This window comes from Gopherus flavomarginatus, chromosome 16 (genome assembly GCF_025201925.1).
Source record: "Gopherus flavomarginatus isolate rGopFla2 chromosome 16, rGopFla2.mat.asm, whole genome shotgun sequence".
Lineage (NCBI taxonomy): Eukaryota > Metazoa > Chordata > Testudines > Testudinidae > Gopherus > Gopherus flavomarginatus.
This window is the reverse complement of record NC_066632.1, coordinates 4,931,427-4,949,998: the sequence shown is the minus strand read 5'-3', so window position 1 is coordinate 4,949,998 and position 18,572 is coordinate 4,931,427. Positions and strand designations below refer to the sequence as shown.

At 53.3% G+C, this 18,572-nt stretch overlaps 1 protein-coding gene across 2 annotated transcripts in view; it reads right to left on the bottom strand.

The window, feature by feature from the left end:
• The window catches only part of VAV1 (vav guanine nucleotide exchange factor 1), a 60,197-nt gene extending 41,638 nt beyond the window's left edge, over window positions 1-18,559 (bottom strand). The window contains exon 1 of one of the 2 annotated variants that reach the window (XM_050925670.1): window positions 18,179-18,559. In XM_050925670.1, coding sequence (XP_050781627.1) covers window positions 18,179-18,382 — 204 coding nt within the window. In that variant the 5' untranslated portion in view covers window positions 18,383-18,559. The remainder of the gene's footprint in view (window positions 1-18,178) is intronic. The other variant, XM_050925671.1, reaches the window with a different exon arrangement.
• Window positions 18,560-18,572: the final 13 nt, after the last annotated feature.

Below are 18,572 nucleotides of genomic sequence, written 5' to 3'. Positions count from 1 at the left end.
GACACCGAAAGCCATTCCAGTCACCCAAGCAGCAAAGGTGGGTGCTGGGAGATGACATCGGACACAGCCAGGTCATGACACAATATTTGCAAATGAAGGAGACTCTTAAGACAGAGCGACACAGATAGGGCGAGATGAGCAGTTTCTGTGCATAAATTTGTTTCTTTAATGCTTCCAGCTCCATGCTGGATTAAATTTGTTCTTAGTGTAATAAATATGATGCTTTATTTTCACTATCTGCAAGCCTATGGTCTAGTCTACACTAAACACTTAGGTCAACCCACCTACGTAGCACAGGCGTGTGAAAAATCCACTCCCCTGAACGGCGTAGTTAAGCTGACCTAACTCCTAATGTAGACAGCACTAGGTTGATTCATAGATTCATAGATTTTAGGGTCAGAAGGGACCAATGTGATCATCTAGTCCGACCCCCTGCACAAAGCAGGCCACAGAACCCTACCCATGGAAGAATTCATCTGACCTCCTGTATAAAACAGGCCATAAAACTTCCCCAGAGTAATTCCTAGAGCAGATCTTCTAGGAGAAACATCCTCATTCCCAGAGACTTGGGCCCAGACCATCAGAGGCATTTTGAGCTCCTAACTCCCACTGAAATCAATAGGAATTGGGTGCCGAAATACCTTCCAGGAGCTGTGCCTCGGGGACTGCCTGGGGGCAGCAAAAAGCCTCAGGGGGCTATCAACCCCTTCCCAATCCCTGCATTCTGAGGCCCTGCCTGGCCACTGGCATCATTTAGAGCTGCCTTAAGGCTGCTCTAATTCTTCCTCTGCTCCACTAGGAAGCTGAAAATAGCTGTAGTGCAGTACGTTCTGGCCATGAGGCTGGGAACACGGTAGCTGTAGGACTCTTACTAGTTCCACACTGGTCCCCTCTGTGGGGAGATTCTCGGGGGGCGGGGGAGCTGTTTCCACCTGCTTTAAGGCCCCTCTATGCTGCACCAGTGGCTTAAAATCCCACCACAGATAAGGCCCAAGTCTGAGTCCTGAAATAGACTGAGAGGTGTCTCCAAAGCACTGTGAGGTCTCAGTGGTTAGATGCAACCCGTGAGAAATTCAAAGCTGGCCTGAGATTTGTGTCTACTAGTTGCTCCCCGAAAGGATGGCTTAAACTCCTGGTCTGTGTGTGCTCTGAATGCAAAACCCACATGCTGCTGCTGAAACAGCTAAGCTTCGGCCCTTCATTGTAGCCAGTCGGAGCTACCAACTCTCCCAGGGGATCTGCTCTTGGAAGGCCTGAAGGCTGAACTGAAGCTGGACTAGATACAGGTTTTCCCGTTTTGTGAAAAAAACCCTGAGATTCCAAACCATTTGCATGTCCCGAATTGGGTGAAAAGTCAAAAATCTTGGAAATGTTATGGAATGAATTTCCAAATCTTTTCTCTCTTCGGGCTGATGGAAATGTTTCATTTCAACTTCTCCTATCTCGTAAATTTCAAAACAAAAAGGTGTTTTGAGCCAGGAAACCAGAATCATCTAGAAAATGCCAAAATGAAGCATCTGGAGAATGTAAACAACATTTTTCAAACATTTCGTCGAATCAAGGAATTCGCTGAAGCCGACCCTTTCCTGCAAAAACGTTCGAGGGATTGGCATTTTGACAAAAAAGTCTCATCCAAAAACTCCTGAAAAATCTGAATACAAAAATCCATACGGGGCAATTGGAACAGTTTCTTGTGATGATTTCAAAATGTTTCATTTCCATTTAATTTTTTTTAATTCTAATCATCTTTAAATTTTGAAACCAAAAGCCATTTTGAGTTGGAAAAAAAATGGAATTTTCCATTTCGAAGCATTTTGAGAATTTCAAAACCATTTTTTCCCCCTAACATTTTTTCCAGCTGAGAAATTTGTCAGCATTGATCCTTTCCTGTGGAAAGTTACGACTGGCATTTTCCAGCCAAAAAAAACCAAAGCTTAACTGAAAATTCCTAACCAGCTCCACCCTGTACCTTCCCACGTGGACACCACCATGCAGAACAGGGCACCACCACTTGAAGAATGGACAGAGGCAAAGGGACATATCCTCTTCCATTTGCCAACCTCAGATCCCTCAGGAGACTCTCCACTTTGACCTCAGTCTTTGCCACTCCAATTTCCTTGATCATTTACCCCATTATCCTGGTGTCCTCAACCCCCTACACAACATGTGTCTCACTAGCCCCACACAGGACTTCCTATCTCCCTCTCCTGGCCACGCCCTCTCCCATAGCGGTTAGGCCGTTTCACACTTTAACCACAATTGTCCCCTTCCTGCCAACTTTCTCTCTCACGCCGGCTCCATCTTACCTCGAGTGGCAGTCTGGGCTACTGGATAGGGCACCAGGCTAGGGCTTAGCCAACATGCATTCCATTCCCAGCTCTTCCACTAGCTTACCAAGTGATGCCAGGCAAATCGCTTTGCCTTGTCATGCCTCAGTTTCCCCTCCCACCTTTAGACTATAAACCCTTTGGGCCAGGTGCTGCCTCATGTGTGTACAACACCCCCACAGTGAAGCCCTGAGATCTTGGGCAACATCTCTAGCTGTTACTGTAATACTTAGTAGCTTCATGAAACTGCTTTCCCATTTTATAATCTTGGGAGTCATCCTTAACCTTCCGTGTCTCCTTGCATTGCTGTCCCCTTCAAAAGTTTGCCAGAAGCAGCCCACTTTCCTGTGGTGTAAAGGAATAGGGTGGTATCCCTTTAAATACTGAGGGAGCCCTCTGATGGTGCACACTATGTTCCGTGTTTTAGAAGCCACCAGAAACCAGCCAGAGCAAGCAGTGTGGCCGAAGCTGGGCCTTACGTGTTTGTATGTATGCAGTGAACACAATAGGTTATTTGGTTATGCCCACACGGTTCCTTCACAGTCTGTTTTGTGTAAAGAGCAGAAGGCACAACACGTGGTCCGAGATTCAGCGGAGATTTGAGCTGAGCTCTGCTGAAAACCTGGCCACCGAGTCCAGTGCCTAAGTGGGAGCCCAGCTCTTTGGAAATCTGGCTCCAGTTTGACTAGGAGCTCAACACAGGTCACCAGTGGATGGCCTGGTGTTATGCAGGAGAGCAGACTAGATGATCTCATGGTCCATCCTCATCTGAAAATCTATGGTGATGAATTTCATTCCCTCACCCTCCACCAGTGAATTGGAGACCTAGATATAAAGATTCCAGACCACCACGGCCAACAACTCCTCCAAATACCTGCTTCTGCTGTTCATCCCCACTGAGGCGGAGGGTCACACACTGGCTGTTGCAGAATGGGACCTATGACACATACTTGGACATATCTTACATTTCAGCCATGATGCAACAGGCTTTTTAAAGCCTCAGCACGGCTGCCATGAGACCAGGCTGGGAATTTTGACAGGGTCTCCATCCAACCTCCCTGCAGCCCAGGCAGGAAGTTGTCAGGGTCAGCAGATCAGGAGAGAAGATCTACTGGTGGACTGTCTTTGCAGCTATCCAGCTGCAGTGCTTCATCACATCAGCTCCACTGCTATGTCTGCTCCTTGAATGGCCTTCAACCCAAAGACACAAAAGCCTCCAGAAATGATCCTGGCAGTACAGATTCATAAAATAGCCTTTTTGCTGTTCTAGGCAAATGATCCAGGTTTAAGGTTTGCATAACAAATTGTGTGTGTGTGTGTGTGTATGGCTTTGTTAAAGGTGAAAAAAATATGCATTATGTTTCAAAGCACACAAGGAAAGCTGGACAGCCCAGGGGCATCAAGGGTTGGAACCGTGTGTGGAAGGTAGAGCTATTTCTCCTGATTCACCCTGGCAGCCAAAACAAGTGGGTCCTTTTATTACCAGCTCAGGAGTATTGAAGGGTTTGAATGTCCTGCTATCAAGTACCAAGACCCTTGGCAGAGATGCAGGGCTACTTCTGCTGACACACCCTGATGCCAGGACCATGCTGAGAAATATCTCTCCCAATTCACCCCAATGCCAAGAGGTGGAGCTACTTTTGCTGAGTCACCCCAATGCCATGTCCCTGCACAGAGAGGTGGAACTATTTTATCACCTTTGCACCATCCTCACAGCTCATGCTCAGAAATGCAGCACTATTTCTGCTGATTCACTCTTGCTGCCAGACCAGATGGGCCCTATTAATTCCAACATGGGAATATGAAAAGGCATGTGCATCCCAGAGAGAATTAAGGTTAGGAACTGAGGAGGTTTTATAAAAAGAAACAAACAGTCAAGCTCAAGAGAAAGCTTAGGGTGAAGTTTATATTTTGATGTTGTTCAGATGAGGAAAGGGACAAGCACTGAGAGAAGCCCTGATTGTGTGTTGGTTCTGAAGAGGCTACAGTGAGGAAATACTTTATTGTACCCCCGCTAGTCTCTCATCCCAAGGACCAACCAGATCTGGTCATGCTTAGCTTCCAAAAATCATAGCATAATCCCCAGGGCTGGCACTTCCATTTAGGCGACCTAGGCGGTCGCCTAGGGCACCAGGATTTGGGGGGCGGCAATTCGGTGGCAGGGGGTCCTTCCGCTCTCCAGGTTTTCAGCGGCAATTCTGCGGCGGGTCCTTCACTCGCTCTGGGACCCGCCGCCGAACTGCTCCGAAGACCGGGAGCGCGGAAGGACCCCTGCCTAGTGCGCCAAAAACCCGGGAGCTGCTCCTGATAATCCCCCTTGTCAGTGTGTTATTACAGATCCTAATCTGTCCCTAATCCACAGAGAATGACAGTCTATTACAGCATGAGCTAGCTCAGGCTACAGCAGCTGATTTTTTGCACTCTGGAGGTTTCCAGGTCTATCTTCAGTGTGTCAGTCAAAATGTTGGCCACGATATTAACATCGCTTGAGACAAGAGCTGGTCGGGAACTTTTCAGGAGAACATTTTTTCGCTGACAAAATACATCGTAGTCAAAACCAAAACTTTTCACAGAAAAGGGTTGGTTTTGACAATGATCTCTGCTAAGAAAAACAAGCGAAAGAGGTTTTTGACTTTACAAAAAAATGTTGAAAAAAGTTCTGAAGTTGTCAAAAGGTTCTGTGTCGACATGAAAAAATTCTCAAGGAAAATTCTGGTTTCTTCTTCAAAAATGTACACAAATTAGAGAGTCAAAAAAATTTTCAATCAAATAAGGGATTAAATCAAAATGAAACATTTCAAAATGATTGAAACTGAAATATTTCCATTGACCTGAACTGGGGAGGGTAGGGAGACCTGGATTATCAGTTTGTGAAGTTTTTCAAGATTTCAACCCAATCTGGGGGAGGAAACTTTTGCAGGGAACCATGTCCTAGCCCTCTGGGGCCTGACCCAGGCTGAGGGCCGGAGCAAGGGAAAGCCCTGCGATATCTTTGGTGAAGATGTGCCCACAGGCTCTGGATCACAGAAGGGGCGTGTGTTTGGCCTGGCCTATGGGGGAATTCTGATTTTAAACACCCAGGAGGTTTGCGGGCGCTCACATTTGCGGGGGTCTCCAGTTTGAGGGGATGGGGACACTCGGGCCAAGAAGCAAGGCCTAGCTCCACCCCGTCTCTCACAGGGACGCCTGGCTGCAGGCCCCCCACTCCACGGGCCGGCGGGGGTGGGGGGCACAGAAGCTGAGCCACTTCTGCTCTTTAAAATCACTTGTGTTCTCTCCTCCACCCCTGGATTCCCTCCCCCGCTCCTTCCTCTTCCTCTCCCCTGCACCTCCCTCAGTATACCCTCCCCTCCCCCTACTTCCTTTTCCTCACCCTTCGCCTCCGCCTTCCCCTGCCTGCCTCCTCTGCTCTAAACTTCCTCCTTCCCCCCTCCTTCTCTCCCCATTTACAGTAACTGGAAGCTTCACAGGCCCCCTCAGCTAGTTCATTCACAGCCCGGAGTCACTGGGCCAGCTAAACCCACAGAGCCAGCCACAAGCTGAGCTCATCAGCCACAAATATACCCCCGACTCCCTGGTTTCGCTTTCATCTCCTTGCTAAATTTCAAGGACCCCGAGTTCAAAAGAGAAACTCGGGGAGGGGGCATGTCAGACCCAGAACCCCGGATTGGAATGCGCCCAGCTCTGGGGGAACACCTGGGGCCCTGGTGCTAGAACAGACCAAAGATTCCAAAGCTGAAATCCAGTGTAACCGGGCCCAACTCAACGGAGCAACAAGATGTCACTCCCAACCCTGGGGTGACGGGAACCAGCTCTGCTGCTTGGGGAATGCCCCGGTGGGAGTGGTTAAGCGGCTTCATGCACTCCCTTGCATCCTCTGGACACTGGGACTCCTGGCATCAGTGAGAGCAACCTCGGGGCTGCTTTAACTCATGCTCTGCCCCATTCGGGCCCAAGGGAAATAGGGAACAGCCACAGTCCAATCCACTCCCAACACCAGGGACTGGAGGCTCCCTGCACTGGAAGGATTCTCAGGGGCCAGAGCAATCAGGATGATCTTAGCATAAGCAAGAATCCAGTGGGTCAAAACTCATCTCTGGTTTGACTCCACCGAACTCAACAGAGCACTAATGGACAGAGGAGTCGAGAGGGATTGTAGCCTGGGAAAGTTCACATCCGTGGGATAGTTCAAGGGGAGAAGGAGCAAACCTTAATTCAGTAAACACCAGCAGTGTATCCCAGACAGGAAGGCTCATCCAGGGGCAAAGGCGTTAACGTTCGATTTGGGAGACACAGGGTCAATTCCTAGCTCCACTCCAGACTCCCTGGGTGACCATGGGCAGGTCACGCAATCTCTCTGCGCCTCAGTTTCCCCATCTATATCCGAAAGATAATAGCACTGCCCTGTCTCATGGGATGTTGGGACAAATGCATTGAAGACTGGGAGGTGCTCAGATCCGACAGTGATGGGGGCCAGCGAAGTACCTTACTTAGCTATCACCCAGGACCTCATTGTGCTTGGTGCTGTACATACACAGAGCGAAAACACGGTCCCTGCCCCCAAAGACCTCACAATCTGAAGCTTGAAACTATGAAACCTAAAGGGCACAAACACTAAAAGGCACATAAAGAGAACCTCCACCTTTTTTATTATTTAAAAACTCAGGATTTTAAAGGCAATCTCATGATATTTTTTTTGGATGGGGCTGCACTGTATTTTTTGGAAGACATGGGGCCAGCAACATTGCGTGGGACGTGGTAACGTCACAGCCAGGCCGACAACGCTGCATGCGGACCGGCAATGCCATGCTGGGGCTGAGGACACTGCCTAGGGGCTGACAGAGCGAGGCGGCATGGGGGCTGGTGAGGCTGCACCAGGACTGGCGATGCCCGGTTGGATGGTGCAAGATCCACTGAGGGGCCATGCTCCCTTGCGCCAGCCACATCTCTTTACGATTGGGAGGGCTGGGCCGGAAACAGGAAGCTCTGCAGAGCCATCAGAACGGCTTCCTCCTCCCCCGACCCCATGCTGGGGAAATTGGCCACCGCAGAGAGCAACCAATGAGCGCAAAAGGGCTGGTGTTTGCCTCTGACTGCATCTGCACAGCCTGGGCTGGGGATGTCCCATGTCAGACCTATCCAGTCGGTGCTGTGCTGCCTGGAGTGCATGCTTAGTGGTAAGTGAATCCAGATAGAGTCTGAGCCAGTGGCTCACCACTGTTCATTATATCATAGACTCATAGACTCTAGGACTGGAAGGGACCTCGAGAGGTCATCGAGTCCAGTCCCCTGCCCTCATGGCAGGACCAAATACTGTCTAGACCATCCCTGATAGACATTTATCTAACCTACTCTTAAATATCTCCAGAGATGGTGATTCCACAACCTCCCTAGGCAATCTATTCCAGTGTTTAACTACCCTGACAGTTAGGAACTTTTTCCTAATGTCCAACCTAAATCTCCCTTGCTGCAGTTTAAGCCCATTGCTTCTTCTTCTATCATTAGAGGCTAAGGTGAACAAGTTTTCTCCCTCCTCCTGATGACACCCTTTTAGATACCTGAAAACTGCTATCATGTCCCCTCTCAGTCTTCTCTTTTCCAAACTAAACAAACCCAATTCCTTCAGCCTTCCTTCATAGGTCATGTTCTCAAGACCTTTAATCATTCTTGTTGCTCTTCTCTGGACCCTCTCCAATTTCTCCACATCTATCATTGGTGTCAGTTACACCAACTTAGACCCCACCCCTCGCGCTTGATTCTCAGTTACCCCATTCCCCTCCCTTAGGTAGAAATAGTGGGGGCGCCCTTAAACTACCTTTGTGCTCCCCATATTCTGGGCCCTGCCCAGCTTCTGATCCAAGTTAGAGCAGCCTCAGGGCTGCTCTACCTTAATGGCCCCTGGGAAGCAAAGAACAGCTGCAGCACGGAGCACTCTAGCCATGCCACTGCTCCACCTCCTGCGGAAGCAGAGCCTTCCCCTTCCACCAAATCCACCTGGTGGGGAGGCCCCAACATGGGTGGAGGGGATGCTGGCGGGGGACAGGGGGCTGTACACTCCCAAAGCAGCCTAAAGGGCCCCTAGCATCACCAAGAATCAAGCCCTCGGGGCCTCCAGCTGCCTCACTAGGACAACCAGTGGGCTACGAGCAGCCCGGATGCAGGATGCTAATGGAGTTGCAGCAGGGCCAAGTTGAACCTTGGGGTACGTCCCAGCAGCACCATGGCGCTGCCTCCCTCGCCATTAGCGATTCAAGTGCTCGGTGCAGAGTCCCGCTCTCCTCGTGAAGTCTGACCTTAGCCAGGCTGGGTCTGAGCTGCAGAGACTCATCTCCTCTCTCTGCGGCTGCTCTGGAGATAGGCTTCTCTGGGGCTCGAGGGCCTTGTGCTAGCTGGAAACCACCTGCTCTGACTGTAGCTGCCCTTTCAAAAACTCCAGAGCTCTGAGGTCTCCACGCCCCCGCAGGGCTCTGAGCACGCTCCCCAAAGGGAATCAGAGTACAAGGCAAGTTCGCAGGTGAAGGGCCAGTCTTCACTGCAGAGGCAGCCTTTGCAGCCTGGACCCCCAATCCCCCTTCTGGTTCCATCCACACACAAACCCTGCCCAGCTGGCCTGGCGGGTTAAAGCCCGGTGCCACTTGCACTTTGCAGTGCGGATGCAGGTTAAAACCTCTCTAGTCCTCCAAGGCCCTCCCACTCTTCCCCCCACGTGCCCGCAAGGGCAAACAAATTCTCTCACAAGGATCAGAGGTTAGTGCCACGTTGAGATCCCTGGGCGTGTGCCTACAGCCGTTTGAGCAGCACGCGGCCAAGCGCAGAAGCAGCAGTGAGGGGTGGACCAGTAACTGGGGTAGGGCTGGGCTGCTCCTGCCCGGGCTAGGTTGAGCCAGGCGCCAATCAGCGGAGCTAGCTCTGCAGTGAAGCCCCATCTGGGGTCGGCTGTATATGCTTGGACCGCACTGCGTTTGTACTGGAGAAGGCAGATCAGAGAAGTGTGGCTGGTGCTTGGAAGGAGAGGTTTGGGAATGGTCCCTAGTTCTTGTGGCAGGTAGTTCCACCGGCTGGGACTAGGAGGCTCTGTCTCCTGCACAGACCAGCTTTACCCTGACCGTGGCCGGTTCCTTGGGGCCTGAGCAGCAGAAATGTTGCCCACAGGCCTCATCCCAGAGCTTTAGAAGCTTGAAAAGAAAGACCAAGCCCTTGAACTTGACTCTTTATTCAACGGGAGTTGGTGCTGAGAGCAGCGGACAGGGTGATCAGCTCGTGGGAGCCTGCCTTGCTGAGGAGGCATGCTGCAGAGTACTGTGTGAGCTGCAGTTTCCCACGCACTGAAGGCTTCATGCCAGGTCTATCACATGGCTGTGGTTCAGTGATGAAAACCTGAGTCACTGAGGCCAGGTCTTTGTCCAGCGGGATGGGATGGAGTCCCTTAGCCAGCTGGCTGCACACTCCTCAGCGGGCTTCCCTCCATCCTCCAGCATCACCTCTGTCTTGCTCAGGTTCAGCTTCTCTTCAGCTGTTCCTCAGCCATGAGCTGACCTCGTCCCGCCCCTGGGTCACATGGGGGTGGGCGGTGCATGGTGATGGATAGGCAACATCTGCGTAGTGCTGGCACTTAAGTCCATGTTGTCTGACCGGGTCCACATGTAGACGTTGAATAGGACCAGCGGGAGAATGGATTTCTGTGGGACTCCACCAGGGAGGGGTCCAGTGGCCGAGGAGCAGTTCCCCATCACTGCTTGTCAGTCACATCCCTCCAGGAAGGACTTAAACTATTTTGGTGCATTCTCTGGACCCCATGCCGGAGTAGATGGGCCATTGGTCAGATCTGGTTGGGGCAGGGACTGTCTTTTTGTTCTGTTCGTACAGCACCTAGCACCATGGGGTCTTGATCCACAAGAGGGGCTGCTAGGCAATACCATAATGCACCTAATATATAATATGGCAGTGGGTAGCACACCAGACTAGCTAGATCATTGCTCTGATTCAGTGCAACAGGGGACGAGATGCCAGACTAGATTACTAGACCATAGGGATTGCTGGATAGGGTCAGACCCGAGGTACTTGCAGTGCAGGATCTTTTCCCTGACAGTGGTCAGTGCCAGATGGTTCAGAGAACGTGGGGAGATTTGGAGATGGTCCCTAGTTCTTATGGCAGGTAGTTCCACCGGCTGGGACAAGGAGGAATAATCTGCCCCTCACATTAGGGCTCCTCCTGGTCTCAGAAATAGTCTCAGATCCTGAAGTTTAATCTCCTTTCACTATGTGACCACCAGTAATTATTACAATTCTGGATATTATGTGTATTATGGTAGCAGCCAGAGGCCCCAACCTAGACTGGAGTCCCCCATTGTGCCAGGCACTGCACAGACCCTGACTAAGATCAGGGCCCCATTGTGCCAGGCACTGCAGAGACCCCAGCCGCAATCAGGGCTCCGTTGTGCCAGGCACTGCACAGACCCCAGCCGAGATCAGGGCCCCGTTGTGCCGGGTACTGCACAGACCCCAGCTGAGACCAGGGCCTCCATTGTGCCGGGTACTGCACAGACCCCAGTCGAGATCAGGGCCTCCATTGTGCCGGGTACTGCACAGACCCGGGCCGAGATCAGGGCCTCCATTGTGCCGGGTACTGCACAGACCCGGGCCGAGATCAGGGCCTCCATTGTGCCGGGTACTGCACAGACCCGGGCCGAGATCAGGGCCTCCATTGTGCCGGGTACTGCACAGACCCGGGCCGAGATCAGGGCCTCCATTGTGCCGGGTACTGCACTGACCCGGGCCGAGATCAGGGCCTCCATTGTGCCAGGCACTGCACAGACCCCAGCCGAGATCAGGGCCCCGTTGTGCCAGGCATTGCACAGACCCTGACTAAGATCAGGGCCCCATTGTGCCAGGAGCTGCACAGACCCCAGCCGAGATCAGGGCCCTGTTGTGCCGGGTGCTGCACAGACCCCAGCCGAGATCAGGGCTCCGTTGTGCCAGGCACTGCACAGACCCCAGTCGAGATCAGGGCCCCGTTGTGCCGGGCGCTGCACAGACCCCAGCCGAGATCAGAGCTCCGTTGTGCCAGGCGCTGCACAGACCCCAGCCGAGATCAGGGCCCCGTTGTGCCGAGTGCTGCACAGACCCGGGCCGAGATCAGGGCCTCCATTGTGCCGGGTACTGCACAGACCCGGGCCGAGATCAGGGCCTCCATTGTGCCGGGTACTGCACAGACCCGGGCCGAGATCAGGGCCTCCATTGTGCCGGGTACTGCACAGACCCGGGCCGAGATCAAGGCCTCCATTGTGCCGGGTACTGCACAGACCCGGGCCGAGATCAGGGCCTCCATTGTGCCGGGTACTGCACAGACCCCGGCTGAGATCAGGGCCCCGTTGTGCCAGGCGCTGCACAGACCCCAGCCGAGATCAGGGCTCCATTGTGCCAGGCGCTGCACAGACCCCAGCCGAGATCAGGGCCCCGTTGTGCCAGGCGCTGCACAGACCCCAGCTGAGATCAGGGCCCCGTTGTGCCGGGTGCTGCACAGACCCGGGCCGAGATCAGGGCCCCGTTGTGCCGGGTGCTGCACAGACCCGGGCCGAGATCAGGGCCTCCATTGTGCCGGGTACTGCACAGACCCGGGCCGAGATCAGGGCCTCCATTGTGCCGGGTACGGCACAGGCCCCAGCCGATATTTTTCATCCACCTCTATTTAGTTGCCAAAGTCCCATTGACTTTCAATGATACTTAGGCTCCTGAGGCCCCAGTTTACTTCTGAAAATGGGATTTAGGCACCTAAGTCCTGTAGGCGCCTTTGAAAATTGCACCAAGGCAACCTGGGAGCAACGTGGAAAGCAGCTCTGGGGAGAAGCAGTGAGAGTGAGCAGCTCCCGCAAGCGGAACTGAGGAAGGAACTTGAGTGCAAACCCAGCAGAATGAAGGGTTTCAGCGAAACAAACAGCTTTGCTCTCTCTGCATCTGCCCCAGTCACACACACGTGCAGGGAGGCTGGTACGTTTCATGTCTCCTGAGAAAGCTCTGATTGGCCGCCCCCTCACCCATCTTCCCCTGCAACCAAGGGGCCAGAGACTCTCAACCAAGCCTGCGTTCACTCACCGATGGAGCAGCTAGCCCGCCTGGAGCTGTAGCCAAACACCCTCTGAATATCGGTTCATGGACTGCATTGAAGTCCAGGTCCACCTCTAATTTACACAGCGCATCATCCATCCCATGAGACCTCAGAGAACTTTACAAACTAGACAAGGATCACTTTGCCACCACTAAAATGCAGCCACCTCTAGGGTAGGACATGGCAGCTGATCAACGGCACATGGGGATGCTGAGCAGGCATCGCTCACCCAGCACTGAAAAGCAGCTCCCTCTGGTGTGGGACACAGCAACACTGTGCAAGGGATCGCTCTGCCAGTGTTGAAATGCAGCCACTTCTGGGGTGGGCTGCAGCAGCTGCTTAATAGCTGAATAGCAATAGTACACATGGATTGCTCACCCGGCACTGCAATGCAGCTGCTGCTGAGGTGGGATGTGGCAGCTGATCAATGGCACGCAGCAACACCGCGCAAGGGATCGCTCACCCAATACGGAAACGCAGCCACCTCTGGGGTGGGATGCAACAGCTGCTTAACAGCTGCACAGCCGCAATGCGCCACACTGCCTCGGACAGAAAGTGAAGGAGGTAATTTAGAGAGGCAGAAGGGAATAACTGAGATTAGAAATCAGGTAGAGCACCAGGGTTCACACCCTTGAGCAAATCACCCTAGGCTCTTTAGTGACCAAAATCCCCCAGTGACAGGCACCTCCGACATATAGCAGCGGTGAGAGCCTCAGAACAGGTGGGAGGACACAGCAGAGCCAGCCGGGCGTTCCACGGCTGTGAGACCAGGATTACGTGACACCAGCGGCCAAGAAAGAACCACAGGGTTGGTCTGTGTCCAGCAGCCTCCATACAGAATCCTCTTTATAGTCATCACGGCTGAGTCCTCGGTTGTTCCGACCACCAGGGACGCTCTGGATGGTCTCCAAAAGTGTAACACCCCAGTGACGGTGCACTGGGGGTCAGTCCTGAGGTCAGGTGGCAACCTGCCCACAACAGCTCTTGGGAGTTCACATCCAAGGGCCAAGGCCTGGCCATGCTTCGCTTACGGAAATCACAGTATAACCCAGCACCCATCTCCTGGCAGCCCTTCGCCACAGAGAACACGAGCTTGTTACAGCCCCAGAGCACAGGGCTCACCCCCCGGCACCACCACTGAAATGCAGCCACCCCTGGAGTGGGATGCAGCAGGTGGCAGAGCCACAGTGTACAACAGTCCAGGACGGGAAGTGAGGGAGCATTAAAACCGCAGGGGGAGGAGGATTTCGAGAGGCAGCTAGGGAACGCCGGCTCTTCAGTTCAAGCCACTGTCGCATTGAGCTCTGGGGCATCCAGCTCAATGACCTGTGTCAACCAAGATAATTTGCTTGCCAGCTTCCTTAAAGCTCCTCTCCTTGGGAGAGAGCCTGGGGCATCCTGGCTCCATTGATCAGTCTGTGATTACCCTAGGAACAGCCCTGTAACATGGCAACCTCACCCGGGATTTGACTGTCTAAAAACCGTGGGAGCTGTTTATAGCATGTTCTCCAATCAACGGGGAAGTCGTTTTAAAACACCGGGCCAAGATTACATTTTTTCAGGGCCAGTTCCTAGGGGCAGTAGATCCCAGTAGGTGGAGCAGTAGACTGGGACTTAACAGACCTGGGTTCTAGTCTCAGATCTGCGGCTAAGTGACCTAAGGCAGCTCTGTGCCTCAGTTTCCCCACCTGTAAAAATGGGATACTGGTGCTTACCCTCCTTTGAGATCTACCGATGAAAAGGGAGAGCTAGGGATGATTATTATTCAGGACCGAACTCCTATTGGGAGACAGGCAGGGAACATATGGACTGCCAAATTCCTATCGACTAGCACTCCCTTGAGCCCAGTTTCACAGAGTTTAAGGCTAGACGGCACCATTAGATCACCTAGTCTGCTCTCCTGGGGAGTACAGGCCACTATATCCCACCCAGACACCCCTATACTGAGCCTGGCGACTCTAGTTAGACTAAAGCGTTTCAGGCCTCAAGAGACGAAATAGTTTTGTACCACACGGAGAGACCAGGAGAAACTGAGGCCCCTGTGATGGCAGAGCAGGTGAGATATGCCCAGGTGATCCGCCAGAACGGCATAAAACTGCCAATGTCCCTGCCAGTTTGACCCAGGGGAAAATCAGGGCTGCCCGGGGAGGGGGGAGCAAGTGGGGCAATTTGCCCCAGGTCCCGGGCCCCGTAGGGGTCTCCACAAGAATATAGTATTCTGTAGGATTGCAACTTTTTTTTTTTTTAATGGAAGAGCCCCCTGAAATTGCTTTGCCCCAGGCCCCTTGAATCCTCTGGGCGGCCCTGGGGAAAATTCCTGCTCTGATATGCCTCAGAGGCAAGGGAAGCCTACAGGCTGCTTCTAATGATGTGACCACACAGCACTCCCTATCCGCAAATCTCAAAGAGCTTTATCCTCATCCCCAGAGGGACGAAACTGAGGCACAGAGAGAGAATGGTCACCCAGGCGTCCTCCCAATCTGGTATCCTGTCCACTAGAACCAGGGAATAGGTGGTTCTTGCGGACCCCAGTCGGTCGTCAACCCTGAAACCTGGTGATGGCATTGCCACATAGCGCCTTTCCAAAGCCGTTCCATGTCGCCATCTGCCATTTGTGCAAATAGGGAAACGGAGGGGCAGGAGGGGAAGCAGCTTCACAGACGGAAGCAGTGGTAGAGTCCAAAATGGAACACAGAAGTCCCAGCCTCCCCACCCCTCGCGCCACTCACCCGCACTTCCCTCCCCTAGCTGGGAATAGAGAGAATGCAGGAGAACGCCCAGCCAGCCTGCTCCAACCCCTAGCCCCTGCTTCCCTCCCAGAACCCAGAAGTCCTGATTCCTAGTCCTGCTTCTCTGATCACTTCCCCAGACTTCCTCCAAGAGCTGGGAATAGAACTCAGAAGTCCTGGGTCCCAGCCCCACATAGAACCCAGGTAGTAAACACTGCGATTGGGACTCAGCAACGTACAGTCATGCCAGGGTGGGCCACATACCCACTCCTGCTCTGACTGGTTTCTGGCAGCTTCTCGAACACAGTGAGCACCACTCAAGAACTCACAGACCATTTAAAGGGAGACTCCCCTATTCCCACGCATGACACGAGGCCTTTCTTGCCAAGCAGGATTCCAATATGATTGTCACCCTAGATATGGTGCCCAGAGGAAGAGTTCAGTTAACAAAGGCAAAGGCTCACCTAACACAAGCCCCCACATTTCCTTTTGATCTGGTGTAAATCTGGAGTTAAGTGCCTTGACATGCCGGATTTACACCAGGGTAAGTCAGATCCTGCCCTAGCCTCCCTATTTCCTCGAGTCTCCGAGGAGTAAGAGACGAAGAGCAATTTGCTTCTCTTGTCTCCCCGCGCAGTCACATGAGAATGACTGAGACACCCGAGGACTCGTTTCCAGAAATAGTCACTGTCTTACCAGTGAGAGAAATGCTGGCCCATTCTACCCTGCCATCCTCAACCCAGGCCACTGGCAGCACCGATCAGTGCCCCCCCGCCGCCACCAGACCCAGAGCATGTGTCAGGGTGGAAAGCAAGCCCGACTTTTGCCTTATCTCAATACACCTGATTCAGGCTTTCCTAGATCAGATTTCGCTTGGGCCTAGATCAGACTTCATGGAGGTTTAATTCACCTCCTGGCCACGCTTTCCGGATCTCACACACTTGGGCCTAGCTGCATCAGTTAGGGGTGTGGGTTTTTACCGGCCCAGCTACGCTCTAGTTCGTAGGGACGTGGCTGTACCAGGAGAAGAGGGCCAGGGAACCAACATCAACTAGGCCAGCAAAAGCCCTCGTTAAAAATGTTGCCAGTATAATAAAGTTGCTTAGGGATGTGACATCCCCGTTCCAGCAAAAGCCCTATTGTAACTGCTGTTATAGCTGCCTAGAAGTGCCTGTGCCGATATCACTTATTTGGTTGTACGGTAGAAGTGATACTGATGGAAGGACGCTTTGCCATAGGCTGTGTCAATACTAACTGTCTGTTAGTCTCTAGGGTGTCACTGGACTCCTTGTTGTTTTTATCGTAGGAGGGTTTGCCAGTGCAGTTATGCCAATATAAACCAAGCATTAGGGTCCACACTGGGAGGACTATGCCGGGAAAACTTGAGTGTAGACGTACCTTGAAGATCCATTTGCACCAGCATCTTTCATAGCAGGACAATTGTTGTAAAAGTTGGTCCAATATTACCCCACCCACCTTGCCTCTCTAATAGCAGGACCATGAGAGATCTGGGAAAGGAACCCAGGAATCTTGACTTCCAGCCTCCCCTGATCTAACTACTAGACCTCACTCCCTTCCCAGAGCCACGGATGGAACCCAGGATTCCTGACTCTCATTCTCCCCTGCTCTAACCTACTTGACCCCACGCCCCTCCCAGAACCAGGAAGAGGATCCAGGGGTCGGGGCTCCCCAGGCCTGTTGTCAGTTCCCCACCCCCAAATGCACGCTGCACGCACTCACCCGGAGGGTGGTTAATACAGCTCTAAAGCTCAAATGCACTTTGAGACATAATCTTATTAAAGCACAAGTCTGAGTGTCAGGACTCCTGGGCCCTGTCTCCAGTTCTAGGAGGGGAGCAGGGTCTAGGGGTTAGAATGGGGAGGGGGGGCTGGGAGTCAGGACTCCTGGATCCTATGCCCAGTGCTGGGAAAGTAGTGAGGTCTAGTGGACTGGACCGGGAAGGCTGGGAGTCCGGACTTCTGGGTTCTTTTCCTTGCTGCCATTGGAGTGTTATGAAAGACTCCAATTCTGCCCACAATGAGTCTCACACCAAGCCCCAAAACTAAGGGCTTACCCATTGCCCCAGCTCAGGGCCCACCACGCCTGGCACCCCCCAATTCCAGGAAAGCTCCACGGCTGGGCATCCCTCTCTTGGTCCCTTCCTGCGACTGTCGGTCCTCTACAGAGCGGGGGCCTTCTCGGGTCTCCCCACCAGGGGCTTTGCGGCTGTGACTCCCACCCTCCTGCTCAACAGGGCTTGTCAGCTCCCACCCCACCAGCGTTCACCCTCCTGCCTGCGCCCCAACCCCAGGGGAGCTGCCCCGGTGCCCTGGCCCTGCTCCAGGGGCTGCATTCCCATGTGCCACCCCAGGGCCCATCTCAGCCCCGCCCAAGCCAGCCCCACTGTTAACCCCTTAGCGGATGAAGGGTTCATTGCTGGTGCCTGCTCCCCCCCACTGGATCCCATTTCCTCTCCACCCCCGAAGACAGAAACGCCTGCAAGCTCCCTCCTACCCCACCACCCACCTTCCTGTTAACCCCTTAGCTGCCAGGTGAGGAAGCCTGTAAGACTCCCCAGTTCCGTGTTAACCTCTTAGCTGTCAACTGGGGCCCATAACCACCCACCACTCTGCTGTTAACCATTTGGCTGCCAGCTGGCCCAGCAACTCCCCACCCCTAGACACAGACACAGACACACACACACACACACACACACACACACACACACTACTATTAACCCTTTAATTGCCAACTGGGTCTCAATCCCTCCCCTTTTTTTGGTGGATATTAACCCCCAAGCTGCCAGTGAGCCCCCATAAGCCTTGCCCTCTCCATTGACATTTACTCCTTAGTTACCAGTTTGATGCCATAAACTCCCCCTCCCCATGGACATTAACCTCTTCACTGCCAGCTGGATCCCATAAGTCTCCAGCTCAGCTCCCAGATTAACACCTTAGCTGCTGGGAGGCTGGAGGATGCCCAGCCCCATTCCGCCCCTGATTCTCCCACTCACCCACCTGGGACATCTGGGGCCGCAGGTTGATCTCCCGCAGGTTGACGGCGTGGGGCATTAGGTTGTTGAGAAGCTGGCAGAGCAGGACGCCGTCACGCAGGGCCTGAGCCAGTTCGCACACCTGGGCACTGGGCCAGGTCACCCGGTGGTTGGGGGGCAGCACCCGGCATTGGATCAGCCAGTTGGCGCATTGCTTCCACAGCTCCATCTCCCCGACTGAGCGTCCTTGCTGGCCGGCTGCTGGCTGCTTCTGCTGCCTCCGCCTCCTCCTCGTGTCTGGGAAACCAATGCCCGAGAGCGACAGCTTCCTCTTTTGCAACTGACAACACCAAACCACAGAGCAAGGGAGCCCATGTGGGGGCTGGGGTGGAGCAGGCCTGGGAGCTTCCCCCTCCCGC